The sequence below is a fragment of the Oxyura jamaicensis genome, chromosome 2, assembly GCF_011077185.1.
Source record: "Oxyura jamaicensis isolate SHBP4307 breed ruddy duck chromosome 2, BPBGC_Ojam_1.0, whole genome shotgun sequence".
Taxonomy (NCBI): domain Eukaryota; kingdom Metazoa; phylum Chordata; class Aves; order Anseriformes; family Anatidae; genus Oxyura; species Oxyura jamaicensis.
In genome coordinates this window covers 84,991,237-85,006,289 of record NC_048894.1, presented here as the reverse complement: position 1 = coordinate 85,006,289, position 15,053 = coordinate 84,991,237, and the positions used below count along the sequence as shown (strand labels likewise).

The window sequence follows — 15,053 nt, the reverse complement described above, 5'->3', positions numbered from 1 at the left end:
GCTGAGTAACTGAGAATTTGCGGTCTGAATGCATAGTGTCAACTGGGGTTGAAACTTCTAAAAAGTCTCCCTATTCATATTTGTGGAAGGTTAAAATTCTCAATTTATTTTAACCAAAGAAAGTAGTGGAGTACCTTACAGAAAGGGTAGTTGTTGGTAGCAGTATTACAAATGTGTGGCTGATGCAGTGTTATTCTAGGTACCGAGCTGAATACCACTAGAAATATTGCAATATACCAAAATATTTTCCTGTGCTTAGCAGTCTGTTTTATGTTGAAATTGAAAAACAACAGCATCATATTATACCTTAAATCTACTAATGAGTTTTACTTTATACCTAGCATACCTCACAAGTCAGATGCATTGTTTAGTCTGGCAATACAACCAAGCCATATTCAAGTACATAAAATATGCAAGCCCTGCTTTTTGGAAGCAATCCAGTTAGAGAAGGATATTTTTTAATTTCCTAATCACAAAGTTCTCACAAATATGTAAATGATTTCTGCCCCCAAGTCGACTAGAAAGCTAAACTTGGAAACAATGCAACCTTGTTTCCATGAAAAGTCTCTGGGACTTGGAGGCATTTGAAATCCAAATCCATCTCCCAGGACTAGGATTCTTCTTCAAACTTTTTTTTTTTTTTTTTTCTTTTTTTTTAACAGGAAACATGTCTGAGGCAGCTGGTCTTATGTGCCTGTAAGGTATTTTGCCTCTGGTATCCAGCCATTTTATGTCTTATATTACAGGACCTTTCACTTCCATTCTTACACCTAACTCATTCAGCCTCTTCCCCTCCCCTGATGCCTGTTTTTCTGACATAGAAGAAAATGAGATTGCCTTTAACATGATTTGTTTTCAGAAAAATCACGTTTGCTATTACTTACATTTGTCTTAACTTTCAGTACACGTGCTTGTGAATTGTTTTATTATTTGGTCGGTTACTGCTCCAGGAACTGAAGCTAAACTGACCAGTTGTTAACTCCTTAGCTTTTCTTTTTCTCAGCCTTTCAAAGGCATATTCCGTGCTTCCTTCTTCCAGCCTGCCAGAACTTTCTGCATGTTTCCCAAGTTTTCAGATTATCAGTTAGCTCTCTCAGTATCCCAGCTGATTTTTACCAGGCCAGGATAATTTGAAAACATCATACTTACATAATCTTCTTCTTACCCAGACCTAGTTTTTAGGTTCTTTTCTTTGCTGTTAATTTCATTAGTATCTGATCACAGTTAAAGGTTTAAGGAGGACTGAAACTGAAGAGATGTCAAATGCTTCTGTTTCCTTGAGCTATCAGCTGATAGTCTGGATGACACATTTCCAAAACTGTCTACTATGGTATGCAAAATCTGTCTCCCAAATCCACTTATGCTTTCTCAATATGTGGTGGACATTGGAATTTATACTTACCATCAAATACATAATCGCTTGTATATGTAACGAAGGAATACCTTTTCTTGATACAGTTTGGGTTGTGCATTTGGAGAGTTTGTTCCCCACAGTTAGTGTGGATACCAGCATCTTCTTCTAAGAAGCTAACCGTAAATTCTGCTTATGGGCTGTGATTGTCTGAAGTTACTTTTTCATGTCCAAATAAATGTTGTGTTTTCATTGAATTTGATGTACATCGTGTTGATGCACATGACGTATAATCTTGTTAAACCAAAATGCTTGTCTTAATTTTGGCTTTCTGTATAATCTATCATTTTATGAAATTGTAAATTTCATAAATTTCATGTGCATCAAGATGAATGAAGTCTCTCTGCATTGCAATTCCTTAGACCCTGGAGTGGAGTGATTTGGCAAATTACTTGTTTTGTAAGGCAGCTTACAATCAGAAACCAGTAGTCGCAGGAGACCTACACTCTAACAGTAAACAGGTGGTTAATAAAATCAAACTTTGAAAAGATAAATTTAAAGTTAAATTTGAAATGTTAAATAAATTGGAGTACTATGAAGTTCTTGAACCATAAAGTGGTATCTTGAAACTGCACTTCTTAAATTAAATATAATGCAATTTTTCCAGTACTTTCTTAAATTAATTCTTCTTAAATCAATTTCCTGCAGTGGTTAACAGTAATTTTCCTATAAGAAAAAAAAAAAAAGGTATGTAACTTTATGCTGAAGACAGTTCAAAATGAAATGCTACTTTTTAAATATTATTCCAGAGTGAATTTGACATGCTTCTTTTTTGTCTTGCTGTCTTGCGCAGGTATCATTTTTCTTGTTCATTATTTTCGTGGTGTATACCATGCTGCCCTTCAACATGAGGGACGCTATAGTTGCCAGCGTCTTGACCTCTGCGTCTCATACGATTGTGCTGAGCGTCTGTCTATCGGGTACAGCTGTTATAAAGGAACACTTGGTTTGGCAGGTAAGTGCTTTGTGGAATTAATGATTAACTGCACTCTGAATACCCTGGTAAACGAGACCACAAGTGTCTCAACTAGGGCTTGGCCATATAAATTTATGTCTCTCTTAATTTCTGAATTGCCGCAGACTAATTCACAATTACTCATTTTCTAATCACGAGGGTGTCAGTAATGTAAAGTCTTGCTGAAACCCACCTTAATTGATAGAATCTACAGCCATACAGTGCTTATCAGCGTTAAAATTAACATTGATCAAAAAATTATGTGATGCAACCATTTTCTAGTAGGTGCATTGCCACTCAGCAATGTATATATGCTCTATGTGTGTTTGCTCACACCTTACTGCTCTCCTCACCTCTTCAAAGACTAACTTCTAAGGCAAAGGATTTTTCCAGGTAGCAGTGTTATCTTTTACTCAAAAATGCATTGAGCATCAAAAATGCTTTGAGTACCCCATGGTCAGCTGGGTTACAGATTTGTTGGAAAGAGATTGTCCTATTGAAGTCTGATGTAGGACTTGTCCTCCTCTTGTAATTCTCAGCCTTTTATAGGAATTTTACAGCCTCATCCTGTCTGGGCCCACTGATTGAAGAGGACAGGCTGGCTGCAGACGTCATGACATTTAGAGAATGCACTGGTGTTCGCAGTTGGGTTTTGACTTGTAACTAAACTCTGATACTTGTACTACAGGACATGCCACAGACAAATATTGTTTTTAAAAAATCCTAATAGTAGTTGTTTTTTTCCTCCCTGTTCTGCAGAAGACCTTTCAAATGGTGAAGTACAACAGTTTTTATTGTGGTACTGTGGTGACCCTAGCTGTCATTGTTAGAAATCTCTATTTTAAGGAAAAAAATAGATTTCATTTTGAAAAGCATATACATGCCCTTTTCTATCTTTGTGTCATTTTAGGGAAATGGAATTCTTTTAACGTTTGCATCAAAATGGCACTGAAGCTTAGAAGTAAATGCATTTTTATAAACATATCAGTAGGACAAGAAAACCATTCAAGTTACTTCAGCCTTATTCAGAAAACGCTGTGTCTCAGAGTATGACTTCAAAACTGCAGTGATTTTACAAAAGTTGTTCTTTGTAAGTTATTTGGGGAAATGCATTTTATTTCCAGACATAGCTGCAGACCTGTGTTATCTGGAGTATTCAAACTGAAGTCTGAAAAACAATAGATGTTCTAAGATGTAGTTTTCCGTAGAATTTTTCAAATGGTGAGATATGTGGTTTTGCTTTTCTTCTCCTTATTTGGGTTAGTTGTGTGCTTGCTGCTGAGGCTGCTGAATTGTGCTGTATGTTAAGCAAGGACCATGGTCATCTGCAGACAATATAGTATTTTAATAATTCAGTAATATGTTATTGATAATTGTAGTGGAATAAATCAAGGAGGATGTTATTTCATGTTGACCTATGGGCTTTCTTTAGGGCATAGAAATGTATTAATAAGTTGGCTGCTTCTTCCCTAAAATGTTTTGGTTTGGAGTTGCTCTTGGCAACATTTCTTTATTTTTCCTGCCTATCTTTATAGCCCATTAAAATTTGGTACAACTGAAACAGGACTTTCAAAAGATGTTACTTTTTAGATGCAGTATGTCTCTGGAATCAAAAGAAGTAAATTATGGGCTCTGTTGTGCAATTAATGTCTTTTATCCCTTCTGCAACTTCCAGTTTCATTTGGAAAGAGTGGAAGTCTTTGAGTGGTTTGTAAATTTGTTAGGAATATTTAATTTACAGAATGTTATTAATTTTCTATTCCCTCTTTGCAAAACGCATGAAATGTTCTGAATGGTTTGGCAGTTACTGAAGGTACTGAGCACACCGCGTTCTCACAGATGTGTGGAAGGGACAGAGTGCTGCACCGCAGCTCATTGTGCCCTCTCGACTCTTTCAGATTACTGTTGTTTATACTTTGGAGTGTAAGCAGAAAAAATGTTTGTTTTGAGTACTTTGTGTTTGAAATCTGGACCACAAATAAAGTATTGCATTAGTGATAGTGATTATATTAAAAAGGAAAATAACATATTTGTCTATGTAACACCTCAGGTTCGTATAGGATAAGTGTGTGTAATTTCTAAAAAGCAGAAATGGGGTATGGTTATTTAAAAGGGTCATGCTGGTTTTTTTTTTTTGTTTGTTTGTTTGTTTTTTGAGAAAAAAAGAATTTTGTGAGGCCTGAAATGAAGTTCTTTCTCAGAGCACAGTCACTAAAGCCCAGAGACGAGGAAATAGCAGTAGACTGAGTTTTGAAAGTTTAAAACACTCATTCAGAGTTAAGTTGAGTAAATCCATGGTTTGGGAGCTACATTCAGATTTGACAAAAATATATTATTATGATTTCAGGGCTACTGGTTCATCTCAGGAAAGCAAAAGAAAAATCAATAACGCTGTTAGCCATGAATTGTGCATTTTCTTTCTGGCAGGATTTTTTTTTTTTTTTTTTTTCCCACATGTAGGAAACCAGTAGCATACATTTAAGAAGCAGAAAGTGGTATAGCAAATCTGCTGGTGGGTAAACAACAGATATTATAGCATATATATCATGTATATATGACATATCCTTCTGTAGAGTGCATGCATCTCCTTTATAACTACTTTCTTCGTATTGGAAGACTGATTAATTTCCTTGGAGCTTTCTGTTCTCTTGGCTGAACAAACCCAGTTCTTTCAGTCTTTCTTTGTATAGCAACTTCTCCTGCCTTCTAATCCATTTGGTAGCCCTCTGGCTGACCCCCTCCAATTTTTCAGCATCTTGCAGTGACTCTGGTTGGTTTCCCGTAGCATTTTGGAAGTTAAGCATACCTTCGGTCTGTCAGCAGAGAAAAATTGATGTTCAGCAGTATGTGCTTATGTTGAGCTTAGGCAGACCCTGTTTTGCAAACTGTAAAGTTTTACAGTCAAAATTGGCTTCAGTATAGCTGAAGGGGTTAGCATGCTTTTGATTATCCAATGCTAGTAGCAGTCAGAGGTATTGGGGTAAAAGGCTCCTGCTGAGGAAAATAATTCTTCAGTACTCTGTGCTGGTTGCATGAGCTAGTTTCTGCTTGGCCTATGCATGTCTTTTGGGGAGGGAGGATCATCCTTAGTGTAAAAATTGGTCATGATGGAGATCTTCCACAAGCCTTGACTTTGTCCATGGTTGTTGACTGCTGGCGTTTAAATCATGTTCCTCTTTACTGGTAGGAACTTGTTTAGCCTTTTCATCTAGCCTTCATCTGTTAGAACAGGCAGACGCAGTAGTACCCAATTTCTTTTTCTCCCATGAGAATAACTCTAAACTACCCTGAATTCACCTCATAACCTTTTTGTTAGTAAAATAAACGGGTTGCCTGCTTTTATACTAGCTCAGCCTTTCATCACTTTTTCAGCTCTTCTCTGAGTCCTTTCCTGTGCTTCGCCAGCATCTTCCTTGCCACGTGGATGTTAGCCTTAGAGGAACATGCCAGGAGAAGCTGCAGTGGTGCCAAATGCTAATCAGGGACTCAGTCCACAAAGAGATTAGTGTGCTGCGGTGCTCAGCACAGAGACATGGGTTCTGCCATAAAATACCCAGCTAGCCTCCCCAGAGCTGAACACACAGCAATGGGATCTGTGACAGAGAGGAGGAAAAAAGAGTCCTGTGTTCCACCCTCAACTTACAAAAAAAACAGCTGTTAATGTATGTTTTTTTCTGTTGACAATTTTAATCCTAGCCCTATCTAGGCCAGGACTCTGCCCCCCCTTTCCACATGAACATCCTACTACTATGCAGGGAAGCCGTAACGTGGGGTTTCTGCCTGCTGCTGGCACCCTCGTGGTTAGGACCGCTGCAGAATGTACCTCTAGTTGTGCCGTTAAGGCATTTGGCTCAGAAGACTTCAGCAACTTAACATCCCTTCCAGTTATTGCTGGAATGAGAAGTATTTCACTGCCATCCCTTGTGATAAACACATAACCTGTTTCTCCCCAAACCAGAGCAGATTCTAATCAAATACTTGTGGGTTTCCTTCTTTATTAACTGCTCAGCCGTTCTGATCTCAGAATGGGCTGATACTATCAATTGAGGTCATTTCAATTTGTTAAAAATAAGCTAACCAATATCCTTATATGTACTAGAAGGCTCCACTTCTCTTTTTCCCTATGCTATTTATGAGGGGTGTGATTTTTTTTTATTTTAGTCTTTTTTAAAAAATTGTTGTTCTTACTCTATCAGCAAACAAAGGTGTCACTCTTGTAATCTTTTTTTTTCACTAGCTATGCCTAAATATTTCCCAAACTTTGGCTAAATTGCTACAAACTGTCAGTCAAGTTTTTTTCTTTAAACTTGTGTTCTTACGTTTTTGGATTTTTGGCAGCTCCTGGCAGCATTGTAGAAGTGGTCCCTTCTAAAGGCACAATTTGTAACAGCATGCATATGTACATATGTATATATACAAATTGTTTTGGATGCTGTTCAAGAATGCATACAGCAAAAAGAAAGAAATTATAATAATTTTTATATAAGCATTGTTTGATTTTTGCTTCTGCTGTCAGTTCCTTTCTCTTAGCATGGAGAGATTCAAAGATAATGTTCTATCCTGGAGGACAGAAACAAATGCTGAATGAAAATTTTGTTAATTTCAAGAACATTTGAATTGGGATATTCCAAGACTACATACACGACCTTTCAGGATAATTGTTTTCAAGGTTTGTAGTGACTAAGATTTTTTTTTTTTTAAAATAAAGTCAATTTTCCTTTTTTCTACCTTTTTTTTCCTCCTGAATAGGCCATGAGAATTGATTTTTGTGGCAGGTTTAGCTACTCAGCAGCCTGCCATTAGGGTCCTAGTGCTTGGCTCATGAAGTGTTCCAAGCCTCAGAGAGCTTTTAGGAGGAGTCCCCTCTTGAACTAACCCCCACTGGTGTAGCTGTCTCTGCCAGTACTGGGAGATCGCAGTGGCTTATGTAGTCCTGGACCTGAAACCCACCAGCAGTGTGATCCTTCTGGCTTGTGTTTTGTGTCTTCTGTCTCTTTTCTGTTTTCTAGTGTTACCAGTGGTTTTCCACTGTGTCAGGTTTCTTATGAATTTTAAAAATTAAGACCTGCTGGGTGTCATCTCCCTGGAAAAGTCATGTGTCTTTTCAAGGGAAACTGGTTAGTCTGATATGAACTGTATTGTGCAAAACTCTGCTGCAGTTTATCCTGTTTAAAGTATAAACTATCATGTTTACATGTTTTTTCCTTCAAAAATTGTTCAGAAGTCTCGCATACCACTGAGGTGGGGCTGACAGGCCTGTAATTGTTAAGACCTCCTGTGTCCTGAATGCAGCATCAGATTTGGTGTCCTTTCATCATGTGGTATCGTATTTAAATTATGCACTGCTGGACCTTCTGCAGCAACTCGCTACCTGTGACAGAGTGCCCCTGCTTCCCCTGTCTTGCAAACCATGATTGTTGTGGGGAGGCCGACTGCAGTAGGCAGACACAAACCCAGACAGCACCAGCAGCCTCATCCTGCACCCCTCTCTGGCTGGACAGGGTAGAGGTCCCGCTAGTGAGGATACACAGACACGCACGTACAAGATGGGTTCCCCCTTAGGGAGTGGGGCCTGGGCAGAGCATCCCTTCCTCTGAGTCCTTCATCTGGGCTCCCACCTGCCTCTGTGCTCCTCTGGGTCTTCTTACATGAAAACTCTGAAAGAACCATTCTTTATCTAAATTAGAAATATTTACGTCGATCTATTCAGAGTTAATAGCACCTCTAATGCTTTTCTGTCTTATCAGCTCCTAGAAAAAAATACTAGACAGTATCAGACAGTAGACTAAATTTTCAAATACAGGAAACTAATATGACATCTGTAATATACATCTAGATGTTCTGATCAATGTGCATCACGGAGGCCTATCTGTTTTCTTTAGAGCACCAATTTAAACTAATTTGTTAACCAAACGTATTTAATAGGTGATGATATTTAGAACAAATGTTTTATGTAACATTATGAGTGGAATGCCAGCAAAATGCAAATACAAAGCATCAGCATTGACTGCCTAAAAAAGAAGAAAATGTTATATAACCAGAAGGCTCAGAAAGAGAATTGAAGTTGTTTTATGCTGTTGTTATGTAGATAAAAGAAAATATAATAATAATAATAATAAAAAAAACAACAACAAAACATGTTTAGAAGAAAAGGATGGAAAGAAAGGCAGTGTCTTTAAGTACATGCATTATTATATAACCTCTGTGGCTGTAAAGCTACACAGTGAAAGCTTAAAGCACATAGGAATGTTAGTAATCTGAATGGCTAAAAGCTGTGGGTTGAATTTATCCTACAGGACAATTCTATCTGGAATGCCGTTTGTTGCAGGAGCTGGGGAATGGCTATTTGTGAAGGTAATGCAGGTTTAACTCTTGCTTTTTGCTGCCATTACACAAACGGAGCTGCTGCTATCGCTGCAGAAGAGGCAGAGGGCAGCGACTGCTACTGAAGGTGGGAGGCTGTACTTCTTGGAGCAGCAGCTACTGCTGTTGTGTCCCCCCAATCCCCCCAGCTTTCTCCCTTCAGTTTCCCCACCCCAGCAGCGGTCTGGCTCACCAAGTTGTGCAGCAGCTGCAAAACAGCTCCAGAGATGGATGCTATGCCTTGTGTAGGACAATACAGTAGGCAGATTTTTATGATTGCATGTGTTTCTTTGCCCTTGATTCTATGCTTAAATCTAGGCAGGTATTGAAATGCCAGCTGCTATAGTTTTTAATTTATTTTTACAATCTGCAGATGTACTTCGGATTTCACTTCTTCAAGACACAGTTTAGATATGCTTATGAAGAGCCCACTTGCCTAGGAGAGTATAGATATGTAGGAGAATGTGCAATTTCCTTTCATAGTATTCAAGCATTAACAAGGAGAATGTGAACATCTTCCGAAAGGATGTAAAGAGGAGACCTGCAATACTTAACATGAAAGAGAAGTAAAAAAGGCTGAGATACACAATGACATAGTGAAGTGAGACCATATGCAAAGAAGGCCATGTGGTTTTGCAAAAGCAGCTTGTACCTGCAGCCCCGAATCAGCATATTAGAAATGCATAGAAAACAGTTCTGGTGAGATGTGTAGGAAATCAAAGTACTGAAGATAAATAATACATACAATACCTTTTTTAAAATCATGGAAATATCTCCAGTTAGCATTGATTCTTAAGCTTTACTGGAAGGGTCAGATTGCCTTTTGTGTCCACTTCATTTAAGTTAGTATTTGTATCAGCAATAAATTTCATCTGTATTTTTATTTATCACTCATATACTACTATAGCTCACATGTCCTGTCCCCAAAGTTACAATTTTACAAGTTACAATAAAAAGCAGTTTTAATTTTCCAGTATATAAATTTCTTCGATCGAGAAGCTCGCAATCTTTTAGTATCATAACTAAGTTATAAAATGTCTGTGTTAGAAGACTCACTTCTGAGGCTGTTATAGCTCCATAAACGTAAGCCAGTGTAATAGATGATTGGAAATTCCAGTAGTTCTAATCTGGAACAGAAAGCAGTGTGCTGTACCAGCTGTACCTTCCTCTCTTGCATTACAGTGCTATTGCAGCAACTGAATTCTCACCATGCTGAATGCCTTTTGCACAGGAGTTGTATGCTATATCCTTTTAAGGATGACATTAAAGTAAATAACTTTAACCAGTGAAAAGGTAATACTACGCATTCATAATTTTGTCATAGAGTCCTTCCACATAGTTTTTCTAGAGTAAAGAATTTTTTATTACTTTAATTAAGTTAGGTTTGCTGTTTTCTTTCAATTTTCACAGACATTGTGTATCTTTTTTGCCTTTATGGCTTGGTATTCTGTGTTCAATTTAATGTGAATTACTTCTTACTGCAGCTGAAGCATAAAATTCTGAGATACTCACTCTAGACATGATGCCTCCTCACTTTATGTACTCATACAGTTGTTATCTATCCCTATACATTAGTTTCAAGAATTCAGTAGTAGAAAAATGCCTTTCACTCTCAAGATGTGGATACATTTCTCTTCGATGTCAGCCAGTTTTAGTGCAAAATAAAGTAAAAAGGATCAGGAGCACAAACACCTTTTGTTGTGAGTGTCGCGAATCGGAATTCAGCTGACATGCCGCTCTCCCCAGATGACTGACTTCCTGAAGTTGTATGGTTTAGTCCTCCACTTGTTTGGAGAAGTCTGGAACAGGATGTGGTCTTATTTTTCCTCTGATACCCTGCAGTCCCCTGATTCTCTGCTGCTGGTTAGGCAGGAGGATCCCTCCTTCCAGTCACCTTCCAACAACTTGCCCTCCTATGCATTCCTGCAAATCCCCACTTATGCAAATCCTTGGATAGAACCTACTTCCCCCACCCTACTTTTATGATATTTTGGTCCTCAGTCTGTTGCAGTAAAGCTCTGGCCATGGAGCTACCTGGCTTTTAATTAACTGCAGCCTCCATGAGCCAATGTTGTAGGCAGGCATTGTGGAAACAAGTAGTGGAACCAGTTCATGCTCCAACAAAACAAGCCTGGCTCATGATTACATGCCAGAACTCCCACCCCTTCTTCCTTCCCACAGTGGTGGCCAGGTCTCAACTTTCTCCAAATAATTCCTGATATGTTCTTTCCCCTAAGATGTCATGGCACTGGGAAAATGCTTCTTGTCCCAGATGAAAACCGTGCTAGTGAACAAGGTGACAGCCATACAGCAGTGATGGTCACACTCAGAATGGTGCTCAAAACCATGTTCCAGCCGTGTTTTGTCTACCAGTAGATACAGCTGGAGGGCATAATCTGCAACCCTAAAGTACTTCTTGGTCTTCCCAGGGAGTTTTCCATTGTTTCTTACAGAGCACGTTCTTTCCCTCCTCAGGTTACTCGTGTTACTGCACACCCAATGAATGACATCAGTGTTTGTTCTGTATGGATATGAGTTCAGTAAATCATGTCAGTCCCAGTAATAGCTTCTCACTAGTTATATATGTTAAATCATACGTCTCTGCTGTCAGTTTAGACAGGTTCTCAGTATACTAAAGACTTTATCCTACACATTTTCTGCAAGAGTCAGACACATGGACTTTGTAAGCTCTATCGGTTTCTGGGTGGGACAGTATTGGTTATAGCTGATGTTTGACTTAGCTTGATGTTTGATGTTTGACAGACATAGCTATGTTCATGAATGTATTTGCAGTTTTAATCTTGTATTTTGGTTTCTCTGTTGCTTTGAGGAAGTATTTTCCCATAGGTGAGTAGCAGTCTATCAGCTCAGAAACCCTAAGAACACAGGCTTAAAGTAAATAAGTCCATAAGCTTTATGAATTCAGACTGCATGAAAGCAATTCCACTGCTTTTGAGTCAGGTTTGTCCCTGGAAACACAGAGCTGAGTTTGCAGAGCTATGTCTGAACCTTATGCCAACTCCAGTATCTTTGGATATTGGATATATAATAGCACAGCTAATCCACAACCCTCTATGCTATTTTAAGAGAAAATTAGAATTATTGACATCGAAACAGTGTGGGTCTTCAGAAGATTAAAGCACTTATAGATACACATAGCTAAGAGAGACTGAAAGGTGGCCAGTAATTACAGCCTCACCAAGTCAAGAAAAACCTGAACTAAATCACCCTAAGTGATCCCAACAGATGCTTATTCTTAGTGCTGCAGGCACCCTCGCACACCGTAACCAATCTGACCTTGAGAAAATTTTCTCCTCGATTGTTAAGCAAGAACAGTTGGTTCTGCTGATCCTGTAAGTAGGAAGGCTTTCATGTATGTAAAAGATAAGTTGTGCATCCTGCTTGCTCCTCTTCTTTCTATAGTTGTTGCTAATATCTGCTACTTTAGAAGACAAAAAGAAATATTTAAAAGTTCATCTGACTGTTTTTAAGCTGAAGGAAATAATTCCATGCAAGTGAGTAGGTAAAATTGCAAAATGTGAGATTTAGGTTTCTTTAACATAGAAATGCTGTTGTCTTTTAGAAGTCCAAACTAAGTTTTGCATACAAGAAATTGTCTAAGATCCACCTTTTTTTTTTTTTTTTTTTTTTGAAAATCTTTGTTTTGAATACTAGTTTGCACCTTATGGTCTAAGTTAAGTAAGGGCTCTATCCCTGCAACATTTACTCATCCTTACCACTGCAGGCTTTAGTAGTCATATTTACCAGAATTATTTGCTACACTTTGTTGTGTGAGAGTGCCTCACAGCTCAAATGTTCTTATGAGGTGTGCAGAAATCCTGTTTGCTCTAGTCTGTAGGTGGTGAGACCTCAAATTCCCCTAGAGGTCTTCTGGGGTTCTACAGATGGCTTCTGGATGCTGACTGTGGCTGACCTTTGCATGCAAACACATGTACTCCTTCAGAGACACTTTGGATGTTCATACACTGCTTGGCCTGTGGAAAGAATGATCATTAAAATTTGGTTTGTCGAAGGAATAGCCTAAAGTGACTACAAGAAGCACTCCCAGGTTGCCTGCCTGCTCCAGAGAACTTCTGTGTGAGACAGAAACAGGAAGAAGATGGTGTATTTCCAGTGTGATGCCAGAAGAAGCTGTTGCTGTAGTGATAATGTCCTCTGGGCTTAACTGGATCATGAAGTGGTGGTATTTCATTGGAGTTCCTCTGCGCTAGCATGCTCTTTAGGTCTGCCCACTTGTCATGTTAATTGACTTTATAGCATCAAATCCACTAAGGTTGGTCAAAACCTTTAGGATTTCTGTTTGACTTTTTTCTTCTCTTTAGTAAAATAAGCACAGGAAACTTTTTTGAAAGTCTTAAAGGAGTAGTAATTGTCATAATGCAAAAAAAAATACACAAAAAGGACAAGAGGGATGAGAAGAAACAGATGAAAGTTATCTGTGCAAAAATGATGACATAACCATAAAGGGTAATAAGGAAGAAAAGTGGAATTCCAAAAAATTAGTGGGTAGATAATGCTACTCTGCCTGCACTATCAAGTGTGCCTTACAATTTGCTCTAAAATTTTGCTGTTTTTGTTGTTTAGTCTTCAGTGAAGACACCTTCTATTCTGTTAGCCAGCAGTTTAGACATGGAATGTTTTCTTGTTTTTTTTTTTTTTTGGTTAACTCGCTCACCTTGGTTCAATTTATTGCTGCTGCACTGGTGACCTCTGAGGACAGAGATAATTTCTCTGCTGTTATTGGTATTGACTGTGTCACTTCATAGTCTCTTATTCATGCTACACACATCCTCTTCATCGCCATCCAGTTATTTTCTCTTTGCTACATCATTTCAGCTTCCAGTGAGCTGCATCAGCTAAAAATATTCCTGAGTCAAATCCTCAGGTTGCTCATGAGCAGGGCTGGCCTTGCTGGGACAGTGGAAGAATAGACAGCAATCTCTGCAAATTCCTTTGTGAACATGTTCTGAATTCTCACTGGACTTACCTGTGTCGACAGTCCTGGGCTTTGTCAATGAACTTTAATCTTCCGTTGAGTTAGACTGAAAGTAAAAATCCTACTTAGCAAAAACCCCTTTCCTCAGCAGAGTGAATGAGTTCCAAGCAACTGTAATAGTATCAGAGTTGAAAAAAAAAATAAGTGTGAAAATGCTGCTCTATAATTACTAGACTGACATGTTTCCTGGTAGCTAGGGAATGCCACAGGTAGACCTTGTGGGAGCTCACAGAGCAGGGGCTGTGTGTCAGAGGGAAAGGCTTACTTTATGCAAACTGCCAGAGCAGAAAACTTTGTTCCTCAAGAGAAAATGAGCATCCATGCAGGTGACTGTGTACCTTTTTCCCTCTTCCTGAGCATTGAAATAAATGTAAGGATTAAGAGCAGAGGTGAGCCCAGAGTGTTAGTCAATGCAGAGTGGTCATTGTACTTTTCTTTATACAGAGGCACAGATTGAACTAATAAAGCTTCTGAAAAGGGATCTACAATAATAAATGCGGTTTCCATCCCTAATATGACTGACAGTTCATTTCATTCTCTTTTTAAAATTGATATCACCTATTACTTAGGCTGTGGCAACAGTACTAGGATGATAGCAGTGTCCAGACTGTCATTAATGTTAGGAACAATTTGGATGATTTGATATGAGACATAATGAGTCTTAGGGAGTTGAGGAGCTAAGAGATAAAGCAAGAGTTCGAAAATTGGAAAATCTGTGATTGCTTATCTACACACTTAAATACTTCAGGGTGATGCTTCTGCATATCTGCAATGCTCTTTCACAGTTTGAGTGGATATGCAGTGCATGCAGTTAAGCTAGATTCTTTTATGCTATGGAAAATAAATCTTCCCTTCTTAAAAATTGTGATTGTTGGCCTTCATGTTGATAGCTCTGAAAGTGGCATCCTTTGAACTGAAGTTCCTCTTGTCTATAAACTAGCAAAAGTCAGAAGTCTATGATTTTATTTTAGCCTTCTGAAATTGTTTTCCTTTTAAGCAGCTGAAAGTTTTCTCCCATTTTTTCAGTCTTTCTGTTTTTCTCCCACAATGGTTTGTAATCCATTTTCACTTATTTTTGATGATTTTCTATTTCTTACAAGTCTGTTTCTCACCTCTATTCCTCTATTTCAGATCTGGCAGGACTTAAAAAAAAAATAAAAAAAAAAACAATAATAATAATTTAGGATTTTTTTTTGTTGTTATCCTTCAGTATGGTACATCTTGCCTAAAGCTTCTTGTGGCAAGAGTTCAGCAGCTTAACTGCATTATAAGAAGAACCAGAATCAAACCTTTCATCTGTTTGCTTC

General features: G+C 38.4%; 1 protein-coding gene across 2 annotated transcripts in view; it reads left to right on the top strand.

Moving 5' to 3' along the window:
* The window catches only part of ADCY2 (adenylate cyclase 2), a 205,666-nt gene that overhangs the window by 65,950 nt on the left and 124,663 nt on the right, over positions 1–15,053 (top strand). For both annotated transcript variants that reach the window (XM_035319663.1, XM_035319664.1), the window contains exon 3: positions 2,205–2,366. In XM_035319663.1, the coding sequence (XP_035175554.1) occupies positions 2,205–2,366 (162 nt within the window). The remainder of the gene's footprint in view (positions 1–2,204; positions 2,367–15,053) is intronic.